The following is a 13,729-nucleotide window of genomic DNA, read 5'->3' on the forward strand; positions in this document are numbered from 1 at the left end:
ATCTGTTCACCAGATACAAAATTTGAAATCCTAAATATTTCACATTTGTTTTACCGGTACTCAAAATTTGTCATCACATTAAAAAATTACAATACTTATAGAAAAATAACTTTATAAATATTATTACATTTTCTCTTTGGTCCAGATAAAATGTTTTCAGTTTTAAAACAGATAAGATGTTATCCAAAAGCAAAATTTAACCTGTTTATGCATAAGAAATGAATTTTTATACGACCGCAATATTTTGCGGTCGTATATTGGTATGACGTTGGGGTCTGCGTCGTCGTAGTCCGAAGACACATTGGTTTTCGCACTCTAACTTTAGTTTAAGTGAATGGATCTCTATGAAATTTTACCATAAGGTTCAATACCACAAAAGGAAGGTTGGGATTGATTTTGGGGGTTATGGTACCAACAGTTAAGGAATTAGGGGCCAAAAATAAGCATTTCTCTAGTTTCCAGACAATAACTTGTGTTCAAGTGTATGGATCTCTCTGAAATTGTACTGCAAGGTACCATACCACAAAGGAAAGACTGGGATTGATTTTGGGGGTGATTGCCTCAAAATTTTAGGAATTAGGGGCCAAAAAGGGGCAAAAAACAAGCATTTTTCTAGTTTCAGGACAATAACTTGTGTGTAAGTGTATGGATCTTTATGAAATTGTACTACAAGGTTCCATAACACAAAGGGAAAGCTGGCTTTGAGTTTGGGGGTAATTGTCCTAAATGTTTAGGAATTTGAGGCCAAAAAACAAGCAATTTTCTAGTTACCAGACAATAACTTGTGTTCAAGTGTATGGATCTCTCTGAAATTGTACTGCAAGGTACCATACCACAAAGGGAAGGCTGGGATTGAGTTTGGGGGTGATGAATCATAAGGGGGTTCAAAAAATTTTGGGGGGGGTTTCCTTTTTTTTCTTTAAAATTTTCCATTTTAAATTGGTTATTTCTGATTTATATATAAAAGCAAATAATAATGATATGGTTTGAATAGGTAAATTATTTTTTTAAGTTCTAAGACCACATTCATTCTGTGCCAGAAACCTATGCTGTGTCAAATATTTTATCACAATCCAAATTCAGAGCTGTATCAAGCTTGAATGTTGTGTCCATACTTGCCCCAACTGTTCAGGGTTCGACCTCTGCGGTCGTATCAAGCTGTGCAGCGGAGCATTTTATTTATATTATCTGAGTAGTACACAAAAGGGGATTTAGTTAAAAGTTAATTAATCTTTATGAGTTGAATGCTGTTGATTGTGGAATTCACTTTGAAATCCCAATTCCTTTCTGAATATTCAATGGTTGGTATCTGATAGGGTCATAAATCAGAGTGTTGCATAGAAGCATAGAATGAACTATGAAATGCATTTGTAAATGAGAGGCATTATCATTGATGATTCTGGAGATCTTATTTTTACCTGTGTTGCCAAAGGCAAATCAGGTTAGTAACCGCATTTGTTTGTATTTTTGTTATATTTATTTTACTTTTTTCTTGACTTCTATGAAAGGGAATGATTTAATATTTGATCCTCAGTTTTATAATGTTGAGTTGTAGTGAGCAAGAAATTTTTACATCTGGGATGTATCCACTTCCTGTTTGCCAATAGTTTGAAATTTTACAACAGTGATTGTACAAAGATGATTTTTGTCTAGAGTTTTCTTGGCTTCAATGAAAAGGAATGATCAGTTATGCTCCCATAAACATGTAACCTCAATCAATTGCATGCAGCAACACAGATCAGGACTCAGTATATAGCCACTTCCTCTTGCTCCTATTAAGGGAATGATTTAAACATTTGGTCTGCAGCTTGGTAGTATTAGGTTGTAGCGAGTTACCAATTTTCACAACAGTTGTTTAGCCACTTCCTGTTTGCTGATAGTTTAAGAATTTACAACAGTGATTGTACAAGGAAGATTTTCGTCAAAGTTTCTTGGCTTCAGTGAAAGGGAATGATCAGTTATGCTCCAGTATACATATTACCTCAATCATTTGCATGCTTGGATGCAGGTCCAGACCAGGTATTCACTATTGTTTTTCTAGTTCTAACTTTTGTTCTTTTCATTTGATGAATCTTCTTGACACTGGGACGTTGTCTGAAAATCACCAACATGCCTTACAGTGTATTTTTGGTATTTATTGGGAGTCATAAATCTTATGATTTGTTTATTACAATGTTGACAAAATTTATTTTGTACATTTTCAGTACCTGTATTTGGAAGGGAATGAGTTATGCAGTCTGCCTGATGATTTCTTTGATAAGCTTCCTAACCTTGTGTGGTTGGACATAAGAAGAAATGGATTGCTACGTTTACCAAGTGTTTACACTGGAAGACATCAAAATCTTAGAAATCTTCTGTTGGAAGGAAACAATTTACGTAGTTTGCCATTAGAATTGGGTAAGAAAGATTTTTTCAGATTCATCATTTCATGATAATCTTTTTTTATACTAGAGATTAATTTCCATAAGTACATGATTAATATCAATATTTAAGTTTTGTTGCTTTTTATACATGAGGGACAGATAATGATGTTTACATTGAAAAAAAAGAAATGGCTTACATGTAGCTCCTTCATTTACTTCAACAACCAAAACACCACATAAACTAAATGAAAATTATTGTTCAATACTCATGATATTTCGTACTATAAACTACAGTAATTTTAAGAGAAATACATGTATGTTCTAGCTAGGTTTAACCACAAAATTTATTCATGCAACCCTTATAATTAAGTTTAGAAAATTGTACATGTAATAGTATGATTTTTCTTATTTTTTTACAGGTTTAATCAAATCATTAAATGGACTGAATATCAGTGGCAATCCAATAGAGTTTCCTCCAGGGGAGATAATAGAGAAAGGAACTAATGAAATTCTCAAATTTCTCAGAGAAATGCTTCTTGCCAAGTCTCAGGGGCGTCTCACAACTAGTCTAAATGGGGGTATGTGTACTTTTTTTTCTTTTCTTGTTGCAGTAAGTATGAATTTAACATTAGTTATAAATCTGTATTAATGTTCATGTAACTGTTTCTGAACAACCATTGTATGATTTATTGTTTATAAAAATGCTATTACAAATGGGAAAAAGACTAAAGAATGGTAAAGGCAATATTTGGTGTGTGTTTATTCAAATTCTGAAGGTATTTTATAATTATGTTGATCAGAATAAATTTAGGGCTTATTTCAGGACATAGATTTATATTATATGAATCTTTATTTTTGATTTATTTCATTGATTAATGATATGCAATGCATTTAAAGAAAGAATAAGATATCTGAAATTTGAATAAACTTTGACAATAAAAGGACATGAGTGTCACTGATGTATACGGTAGTTTCTAATATGACATGAAGAAATTTCTTGTACACCTGTTTGGACTATTTTCTTGCAACTGCTGGTCTTTAACAGTACTAACACAGTGAACTATAAAAATGTATTTTATCATGACGGTTTTATCCCTTCCTGTCTATTTTTCAGGGTACACAAATGAAGCAGGCAATGATAATTTTTAGTGGCAGGTCATAAATGTTATGATGGAACAAACAAGATGTTCCAATGTAATCAATTTAAACAGCCAGGACATATTATAATGGCAGATAGTTACATGGCCATGCCCCTACATGTATATAGGAGGGTCCGAAAATGAAAGGGGGGGTCTTCGTATCTGTATTCTTTAATTTACCTTAAGTGAGGTGACATGTAATAAGAATAACATGAATTCTACATGGGCAGTATTAGTTTTCTTCAAAACATTTTTTCATAGCAATTCTTTGTGAGATTTAAACAAAACTTACCAGTTGGTTTGAGTGTAAAATATCATGATTATTTTACAGGAGAAAATGGGGAGGACAGTAGTAGTAGCTCAGAGGACTGGCAGGATGAGAGAGATTTACGAGACTGGGCTAAGATACAACATAGATCTTTGTCCATGGAGGATAATAAAAGTACTACAACAAAATCTTCAGAATTTGGACTGGTACCTCATTCTGCAGAGCTACATAGACCAGTTAGTTATACAGAAATAAAACAAGAAAAAACAGATAAAATAATGAAAGCAGGTGCCATGGGAACAGTTGATAGGTGAGTCTTGTTAAAACAAAAAAAAACATGTGTCTTGTATATAGCAGAAATTGTTCTAATCACATGAACTTCTATCAGTTTATACAGGGCTCACACTACTGGGCAGTTGGGGCAAAAAGTCACTGTGGTCTCTCTGCTTTTCATAACCTCCACATGCAATATTTAGTCGCCAGGGGTGTTCACAATAGTTTCTTTCATCATAGGCAGTTTTCCATTTTTACCAAGTTGATTAAAGTCCTTTTTTATTTGTAAATAAAGAAATTCAAAGATAAAGATGATTAATTTTTGAAACCATTGACTAAGTAGATTGATGTTATGATATTTCAAAGAAACAATTAATATGCAAACAAATCGAATTATTAGGGATTAAAAAGAAAAGTTATGATTGAATTTAATGGAAATGGTTTGATTGTATATAGCTGTATGTTTAAATAATACTAAATTGTTTAAGAACAATTTCTTATTAGAATCCAGTTTGTTTTATTTTATCTGGTAATCTAATTGTGAAAACTACATGTATACATTTTATTCAAGGAGGCCTAAAAGTGGTAAAATTAGACCTAAAAGTAGTCCACAAAGGTATTTTTATCAAAGTAACATGGCTTATAGCATATCCAGAATGCTTGGAGGAAAATGCATGACCGTAAATATCCATGCTTGCTTTTAAATAATCTTAAGAAAAAATGGTTGTTAGAAATTAGATTACATATGTAAATTTTCATATGAGCATATCTCATAAATATGTTGCATGTTCTATTCTTATTGGCTTAAAGATTGCTTACCTTTCATGCATGCCTAAATCTTGAATCATGTGACCAAACATTAATGTAAAATAATACTGATAATTGATAAGCCTTTTGGTTTCATGTGATTTTCAGGCTTAATACCTTAACACAAAGTGTAGATAGGTAAGAACAGAGTGATATATTACTAATGTTTTCAACACACAACATTTAACTAACACAAATCAACATTTATAAGGATTTTATTTCCTACACACAACATTTAACACAAATCAATATTTATTAAGGATTTTATTTCCTACACATAACATTTAACGCAAATCAACATATATAAGGATTTTATTTCCTACACATACATGTAACATTTAACTAACACAAATCAGCATTTATAAGGATTTTATTTCCTACACACAACATTTAACACAAATCAATATATATAAGGATTTTATAACACTTGCAATGTTTGAGTACATTCAATAACACATGAGGGCACTTACTTTCCTTCATTCTCAATTGTCAATGCACATTTGTTTCTCACTATAGGTTGAAGACGTTAAATCGCTTCAATTCTTTGAAAGATTGAGAAATTTTTAGAAATGGGGACATTTTAGAGTCTTTTTGCATTGGGATTCTTGAGATATTTCTATCAAACTTTTTCAGGTAAAACTTCTTGTAATTGACTTTTAAAGATCTTATTTTCAACATTAAAATTAAAACAGGTGTTTAGCAAATTAAGTTGAATTACATGTTTTAAAGCTTGAACACTAAAAAAACCAAATTCACAAACATTAAATCCCAATGCCCAGAACAGTAGAAAAATTACTAGCAAGAGATTTATTTCAAAAGAGGAGGTTTTGATCTCATCATCAGCAGACAGGTCTTTTAGAGACACTTTTATTTCTTTTAATTAAAGTGAAGCTCCAACAGATATTACCACCACACATATGCTGTTGATAGAAAGATAAATAGTTGTCTCTACCAAAGAGTCTTTTTATATACAGTACTCAGGGAAGATTTATGCATGTTTTTTTGCAATCATTATACTAGCTACAACTCGACAGCTTTATTATCTTCTTCAGTTTTGTTACAGTGACTCATTTTATCACATTTACTGAAATCGTCTTCAGATACAGTTACAATTTGTATGCATGTTAAACTGTTATGCTGTTGGATATTGTAAGGAAGTTAGTAGAGGAAAAGTATTGTTCATTAGTGTTAATAAAATGTAGGTGGTAAGCCCATAGGACTGAGGCTTAAATATAGTACTCCTGGACAAAATTATTACGGAATAAGCCACGATTTCTGTTAAATCAATTGTTAAATCTGCTGGAGTTTTTGGAAATTTTTGTAATCTGCTTGTATTATATGTTTTAAGAAATTCTAAAAATAATAAAATTATAAAAAGTAAGATTTTGAAAAAATATAAATTATTGTTGCTTGTCTTTGTGTATTGTATTTTTGGGTCACACCAGTTGAAAGGTATAAATTTAGGAACTTTGTCACCTTACATCAAACCACTTTTGTAATTACAAATGTATGATGACAATTTTCATGCTACTTTTCTTCACTCAAATGAAATTTGGCTTCTATATAAATTAACAGCTTTAATGAATATATTTTGTTTAGTAATACAGTACAGTTTAGGGAATGAAGTGACCTTTTTATTCATAAATTTCCTATGTTAAAAGTTTTCAATACTTCAAAAGTTGTTTTGGTAGAGTGCGCTCTAAAATATTTTTTATCAAAATTGTACAATACAAACTATTTTAAAGTATATAAATTGATTTGTATTTTATTCATAAATACATTTATACATAGGGGTCTTATTTCCAACAGAAGAAATGATTCTAGTAGTTACTTACTCACAAGACAGAGTACATTTACTAGTAGACAAAACACTGTCAGGTAAAGTGTGAAAAATTATAAAGTGTGAAGTCATAAAGTGTGAGATTATAAAGTGTGAAATGCTGCAGTGCATGTGCATCTATAAAGTGTGAACTGCTGGCAAAGGGTATATTATTTCTGCTGAATGATGTATTATTTTGTTTAAAGTAATGCGGTATGAAGATTAATGAAATGGATTTTGAATTGAATAATGTATTGTGATACCTGGTGTGAATAACTGATGTTGGAATTCTGTTTATTGCTGCATTATGATGTTTTGTGAAACTTATATACTGCTGCCGTAGGAATATTAAAAACTGTTATAAGTGTTTCAAAAATAGTATAACTGTAAAATGTACTGGTCATGGTATATTTAGTACATGTAGTTTGTAAGATTCTAATGCTAGCTTGGTGGATAGGTATTGGATAAATTAAAAATTTTGCAGGAACATGTACATGTATATATATTTCTCTAATTCTTCGTCAATTTATCCCTTTCTGCACCCATTGTATAAAAAAAAAATTAATCAACGTGTGGTTCGTTTGATCTCAGTTCTTCATTGGTATTAATCCGATTATGACGTCGATTTTTCTTGCTTTCCTCTAAATTTCCTATTGTGACGGCATGAAAAAAGGCGACCATGCCTGATGACGTCACATAGAAAGAACACATCTTTTTGCAGATCATTCGAAAGGAAGGAATAAGTTTGCCTGCTTATTGTTTGAAAATCATTAGAGAAACAGATTCCACCACCAAATCTCGTGTGATACAATATTTATCCACTCTCGACAGTTAAATTTTAAATATTTAAAACGCTCGGCGAGCCTCGCGTTTTAAATTTGAAAATTTAACTGTCTCGAGTGGATAAATATCGTATCACACTCGATGCAGTGGTAGAATCTATATTTATATGAGTATGAGTATTTATATGAGTGTACATTGTTTTTCAATTTATTGTTCAGTGTAGAACTTCAACATTTTAGCCTAAATACGCACATTCAAGCTTAAGGTTGATTCTGTCAAACTCACTCTGTAATATGAATGACTATTTTCTTCTATTTACTTCTTTCTTTTTCTATCTTTCATCTTACTTTTTTTCTCTACTTTTGTTCATAGCTTTCACTGCCTCAATGAAAGAAACAAAGTAAAGACTCACTTTCCACCCATCCGTTTTATAATCTCTCACAGAAATCATCAGATAGGTGACCACAGGTTTGGAATTTTATTTATTTATTTATTTTATTCCTACATGTGTATTTCTATCTATTTTGTTTCTGTCTTCTTTTCAGTGTTTTTGATTTTTAGTCTTATCAGTTTATTAATTACATCTTACCTATAACATTCTTTCTATATTGAGTATATGATAGAAATTGCCTATTTGTGTGCTTCTTGCTATGTTATTGAGAAATCTCTCTATCTCTGTCCCTATTCATTTATATGGGTGTGTCATTCTTTTTATTCTTTCTATGATTTTTTATAGCACTGAAGTTAAGGTTATGCCTACATGTATACATGTTGTGCTCTCTCAAAGAAATACTCCAGACAATTTAAGTTTTGGATTTTGTCTCACCTTTGTTAAGGTGACGGTACATTAGACTTTAAGGTATTATATTTTTCTTGTGGCAATGGTTGTGGTGATTATACCTTTATATCTTGCACCCAACTTTCACTTTTTCTGAATAGTGTTTTGCGGACTGTTGTTTGTATTTTCATTGTTATTCTTTAAAATTTCTGGTCCTGATTTTCTCTGTTTTGTTTTTCATTTCTATTCTTTCTGGTCATCTCTCAGCCCTGTTTTGTTTTGATTGGTGGATTTTGATATCATCTTTCTTTTATTTTCACTATTCAAGTATGAATGATGATCCTTGTTAGCTCATCATTGCCTTTTGTCCTTGACATTTTCTTCACAGTCAACTAGTCAGGTTAAATTTTCAGGGTTAGTTCTATTTCTCATTAACTGTCCTTGATAGTATCATAGTACTATCACTCGTAGATCAATATCGATTTATTAGTTGATTCAATGATTGTTGGTGTTGAACGCCACTTTCAGCACTACTACCTATCTTGTGGTGGCCATTAACTATTGGTGGGGGAAGCCTGAGTGCATGAAGGAAACCACGAACTTCAGCAGGAAAACTGGCATTCTTAGTTAATTAGGATTGGAGTCCAACACACCTGCCACAGGCAGAGTTCAACCTCAGCATAGACAGGCTAGCTATTGCTGTAGATAAACTACTTTGACTTCTCAGCCACAGAGGCCCCCTTTCATTTAATTGGTATTGCTAAAAGGTACATGTTTCATTTGATTTGATGTGAACTTGGTATGAAATCAATATGAAACTTCATTAATGATTAATGAAATATTCAAAGGTCCAAAGGATAATCAGACCCTAATTTTATGGTTGAATAATCATGATTCTCTGATCAGGTTTAAGTACAATGAGCTTTATTTTTCACTTCATTTTTGATGATTTGAAAAACATAATTATAATCTCCTGGACTTGTCATTTATGATTTTTCTTTATGTGTCTTCTTTCTTGCTACTTCATCTTATTGTCTATCTCTTTGTTTTCTAACTTTATCCTCTGTGTTTTCTCTCTATCTTTGTTCAGCTTCCATCAGGCTCTTATAAAACATGGGCAACAACATCAGATGATACCTCTGATTGAAATAAAGATCATCCAGAAAAGACTTACAAAGCCACATGTTCCAGAGCATGAGAGGTTTGATTTTGTTTTTATTTTTACTGCAAGAGGATTGAACAATTACTTATTTTTTTCTTGTCCTAAATCTTCAGTCTTGTTGATATCTCCAGATTTTACCAGGAAACTTGAGTTTCAGTGACCTCTATAAATGGATCTTTTTAGAAGAAAGAGCATTTGAATGTGTTAGATATAGGATTTAATAGAAAATTAAAAATTTATCTTTTTAAAAAGAAATGTTTTCAGATTTTGCCGAAATGTACTAATATGATCTAATATGGTTAAACTAAGTATTCGAAACATAAGCAAATAAAAGGGGACAGTGTTCTGACATCAATATCTAAAAGAATAAATTATTTAAGGTTGTTAATCATTGAATTCTTCTTGATTTATGATCAAATTCATTCTACTTTTAATGATACTAAAATTTTAAAGGGCTGATTTTGCTATTGTCTGCTGTTTTACAAGTTTTCAAGGTCACAGTGTTCTGACATCAATATCTAAAAGAATAAATTATTAAAGGTTCTTAATCATTAAATTCTTCTTGATTTATGATCAAATTCATTCTACTTTTAATGATACTAAAATTTTAAAGGGCTGATTTTGCTATTGTCTGCTGTTTTACAAGTTTTCAAGGTCACAGATTCTTGCAAACTACAACTTTTAATGTAATAAACAGAAAAGTACTTTTCCTAAATCTTTTGGCGTACTTCAATCTGATCTCTGTAATTCGAAAGTAAAATTACTATTGAACTGTTTAAATAATACATAATTGACATTCAACTTAATATGTAAATAAAAAAAGAGTTGAAATGTTTTATTAATATTATATTATATTGTAATTTTGTTACAGATGATAACAAATACATGTAGACAAACTTAAGACCTCTTTCAAATGGTAAAGAAAACTCCATTAGGAGGAGTTATGGTCAAAATGCATTATTTTTTCGATTTCAAGTTGTAGTTCAAAGAGCCTAAGTTGTATGAAAATTTTTAGCAAAATTGTGACATAGCCCATTTACAGTAACTTGACCTTAAATGAAATTCTGTGTGTGTAAGTTTAAACTTTTCAGCTTCTACTCTTCATTGCCTACAAAATATACTTCATTTTGAGATAATGCAGTTTAAATAAATCATTTTTGTTTCATGAAAATATCTGAATCAAAGGATGTGTAGTATACCTCAATGACCCAGCAATGCAGTGACACAAAAAAAAACAATAGACATAATTGTGAATTGTTAAAATTCAAATTGTTTTTGGATATCTCTTGATATCTTGATGGAATGAATTAATCAGTTTCAAAGAGATATATGGCCTAGGTTTAAAAGTTTTTCATGGTAAATTTACTGGTAATGGGTAGTAAGTTAAATCAAAGCATACCTGGGAGTCTAGGATCATCACTACAGAAGAAAGTGTTGTAAATAAATACCAACTGGAAGTATGTATAGCTAACTCAATCTTAGGACTAGAATATCAACATCCTTATTGAACAAAGTACTTTTCATAATTTATAATGTTTTTTAAAAAGTTTCAATTATTGTAGAAAATTAAGTCATAGACGACGATGAAAATTAACCATCAATTCTATTATGACGTCCTTATTTTGCTATGTGAACAAAGCCATGTTCTAATTAGCACTAAACATGTTTGACACATGCGCACAAACTAACTGTTTACATTCTAGTTATTTTCATTTTTTATCGTAATAAAAAATATATATTTATATATTTTAGCTGCATACATCATTTTATTACATATTGTTATTAAAACATCATATATTTACCTTGCTATAATTTTTTAAACTTATAATGAAAATGTAATGTACATTATTCATGGGGAGGAAACGGGAATCGCCAAGTATTCTGAAGGCATTTTCATATGCTTCAATCTTTAAAAAAAAATCGTTTCTGTCCTATTAGAATTCCTTCATGCTTTATGCTCATTTTAACATGGGTAGGCATTATATATGACCATATTTTACACCTCCTAAACACTCAGTGGAAAATATGTACAAATATAATGCCTACTCATGTTAAAATGAGGATAGAACATGACAAGAAGGAATTATTTCTTAATTGAAAGGTCTGTCTCCCATTTTGATTAGGTTGTTTTGTGATGGTTTCCTTTTCTTTTTTTTCACTTACAGGCAACAATATATGTGAAAGTAAAAACAGTATTGTCATTGGAAGTAGTTGGATTGTATTTATATTTGATTTTGCAGACGACAATCAGCCAATAACAGTGTGTTATCATGGAAAGTTAATCCCTATCCCGAGCCCCCTCCAGCAGATTATATACATTTTAAAATGAATGAAGAAAGACAGCTTGCCAAAGTCAAAGATTTCAAAGAAAAAACAGATGCCATATTGCAGAGAAGAAAGTATGTACATTTTTAAAGAGTTTGAAGGAATGTACATGTCATACCACATCTTCTTATATCTATGTACAAATAATCAAGATTTGGATTAAAAAATTTAGGACAAATTAAGACACAAATTTTTCTGCATCATAATTTTTTTTTGTTTTTTTGATATACTGAGATGTTCTTTTTACCTCTTCTTGTTTACTTACTCCTTTTTGTATAAAAAATAATAAAAGAAAAACAAATATGATAGACTGCGACCAACAACGACAAAAAAACTACAGGCTAGTATATTCTCTATCTTGTGAATATATATTTACAGAGATGAAAATGTTCTTAAGGAATGGAGACATGAAACAAAAATAAAACAACAGAAGCGTCAAATTGAGATCATGAGAACAGGGAAAAAAGGTATGAAGTTTACTACTCTGAATTATGTAATGTATTTGTTAATGAAATCAATCTTCATTGAGAAGTTTGACCAATGAAAATGTGAAATGGCATAAAAATAAGTCAGAAGATATTGGTTTATGAAAATTGAAACTACCTTATAAAAGACCAAAAATGTAACACTTAGCCTATAAATGAAAAAATAAAATTAATTTGCTGTTACATGCTGTAATATTTTCTCTATCTCCAGTTAGATGTTTTGCTAAAATCTTCCTGACAATCTTACTTCAACTTGCATGCTGAAAAAAACTCCAGAACTGTTTTTGTAAAAAAAAAATTGTTTAATAAAATATTCTTGTTCTTATTTAAAGGTCAATGGTTTACCACCATCAATCTGGTTTCCTCCACTCATTAGCCATTAATTTATATTGTATTAAAAAGTGATCCACATAAGAAACAAATTTAACTTTATTTGAATATGATAAAGCAAAAGCAGTCTAAGGTTTTCAAAACAAACAGTATACATGAAGAACCTATTGTGACTTCACAGTGACAGTACTTTTATTCATGGACTACCAATTTTCATGACTTTCATGGTTTATCAAACCCACAAGTTAAAATACCTAACTTAATTCAAGGGAGAAGGTCCGGTAAGGGTTTATTTTGGCCTAAAGTTTGAAGAGCATCTGATGAAAGATTTTTGACATTTTTTAAACACTTCTACAGTCGATTCAATTAGTTTATGTAAACGATTTGAACTGATTTGGTCATTAAACTAAAGACGCCTTAATTCAAGCTTAAATATGAAAAATCTATCAAATATGCCACAAAACGTCACTATTCAGTTGGTTCTTGTCCAAAATGGAAGTGGCTGCATTCGTGTTCAGTCTCAACCTTCATATATGTTATGTATCACATATATTTGAACATTAAGAATGAGCACAAGTGCTACCACTTCCGTTTTAGACAAAAACCGTCTAAAAATTAGCACAAATGCTAAAATTGTGAAGATTTCAGTAATTTTGCATGACTTAATGATGCTAGTACATGTGTACCTAATGCATGTGCATTGCATTGTCAAAAACAGCCCATACTTATGTAACAGAAGTATTCTTCTTTCCAATCAATAGCTAAAAGTTTACATTTTTAATAACTTTTTGAAAAGCTATATTTTGAGGCCAAAAAGTTGTCTTACCGGGCCTCCTACTTTCCTACTGATTTATGATGTGCAAAGTATCAAACAAGGAATTCAATACATGTACTCACAAGCCAATGATTTTCATACAAACCACAAATAAATGGAATCTATGGGTAAAAGATTTTTCTAGGTATATGGCATCCATGCTCGGTTATCATTACTGTATTTTGTCTTTTAGACTATGTAGATCCTGTAGAGAAGGCACCATTTGATATTGACGAGAATCATATCAAAGTTATGTCCAATGAAGAGAGGATAAAGGTTGGTTATGTTCACAGGCCTGTAGTGCTTGTACATGTATCTCAGTATGTAAGACCTGATATATCTATGTAATTGGAGGCTTTTAGCGTCTTCAGTGAATAGTTTCA

The 13,729-nt window shown here is 31.0% G+C and overlaps 1 protein-coding gene across 10 annotated transcripts in view; it reads left to right on the forward strand.

Annotated features, from left to right (window-relative positions):
* Positions 1-13,729, forward strand: part of LOC127735801 (leucine-rich repeat-containing protein 27-like) — a 35,787-nt gene that overhangs the window by 1,160 nt on the left and 20,898 nt on the right. For 7 of the 10 annotated variants that reach the window (XM_052246169.1, XM_052246168.1, XM_052246170.1 and 4 more), the window contains exons 2-9: positions 2,205-2,397; positions 2,783-2,941; positions 3,834-4,080; positions 4,959-4,988; positions 6,642-6,728; positions 11,633-11,791; positions 12,096-12,184; positions 13,540-13,622. In XM_052246169.1, the coding sequence (XP_052102129.1) occupies positions 2,205-2,397; positions 2,783-2,941; positions 3,834-4,080; positions 4,959-4,988; positions 6,642-6,728; positions 11,633-11,791; positions 12,096-12,184; positions 13,540-13,622 (1,047 nt within the window). Of the gene's footprint in view, positions 1-2,204; positions 2,398-2,782; positions 2,942-3,833; positions 4,081-4,614; positions 4,660-4,958; positions 4,989-6,641; positions 6,729-11,632; positions 11,792-12,095; positions 12,185-13,539; positions 13,623-13,729 lie in introns of all 10 variants that reach the window. The other 3 variants (XM_052246174.1, XM_052246175.1, XM_052246176.1) reach the window with 3 other exon arrangements.

The sequence above is a fragment of the Mytilus californianus genome, unplaced genomic scaffold, assembly GCF_021869535.1.
Source record: "Mytilus californianus isolate M0D057914Y unplaced genomic scaffold, xbMytCali1.0.p SCAF_3, whole genome shotgun sequence".
In the NCBI taxonomy this organism is placed as follows: Eukaryota; Metazoa; Mollusca; class Bivalvia; order Mytilida; family Mytilidae; genus Mytilus; species Mytilus californianus.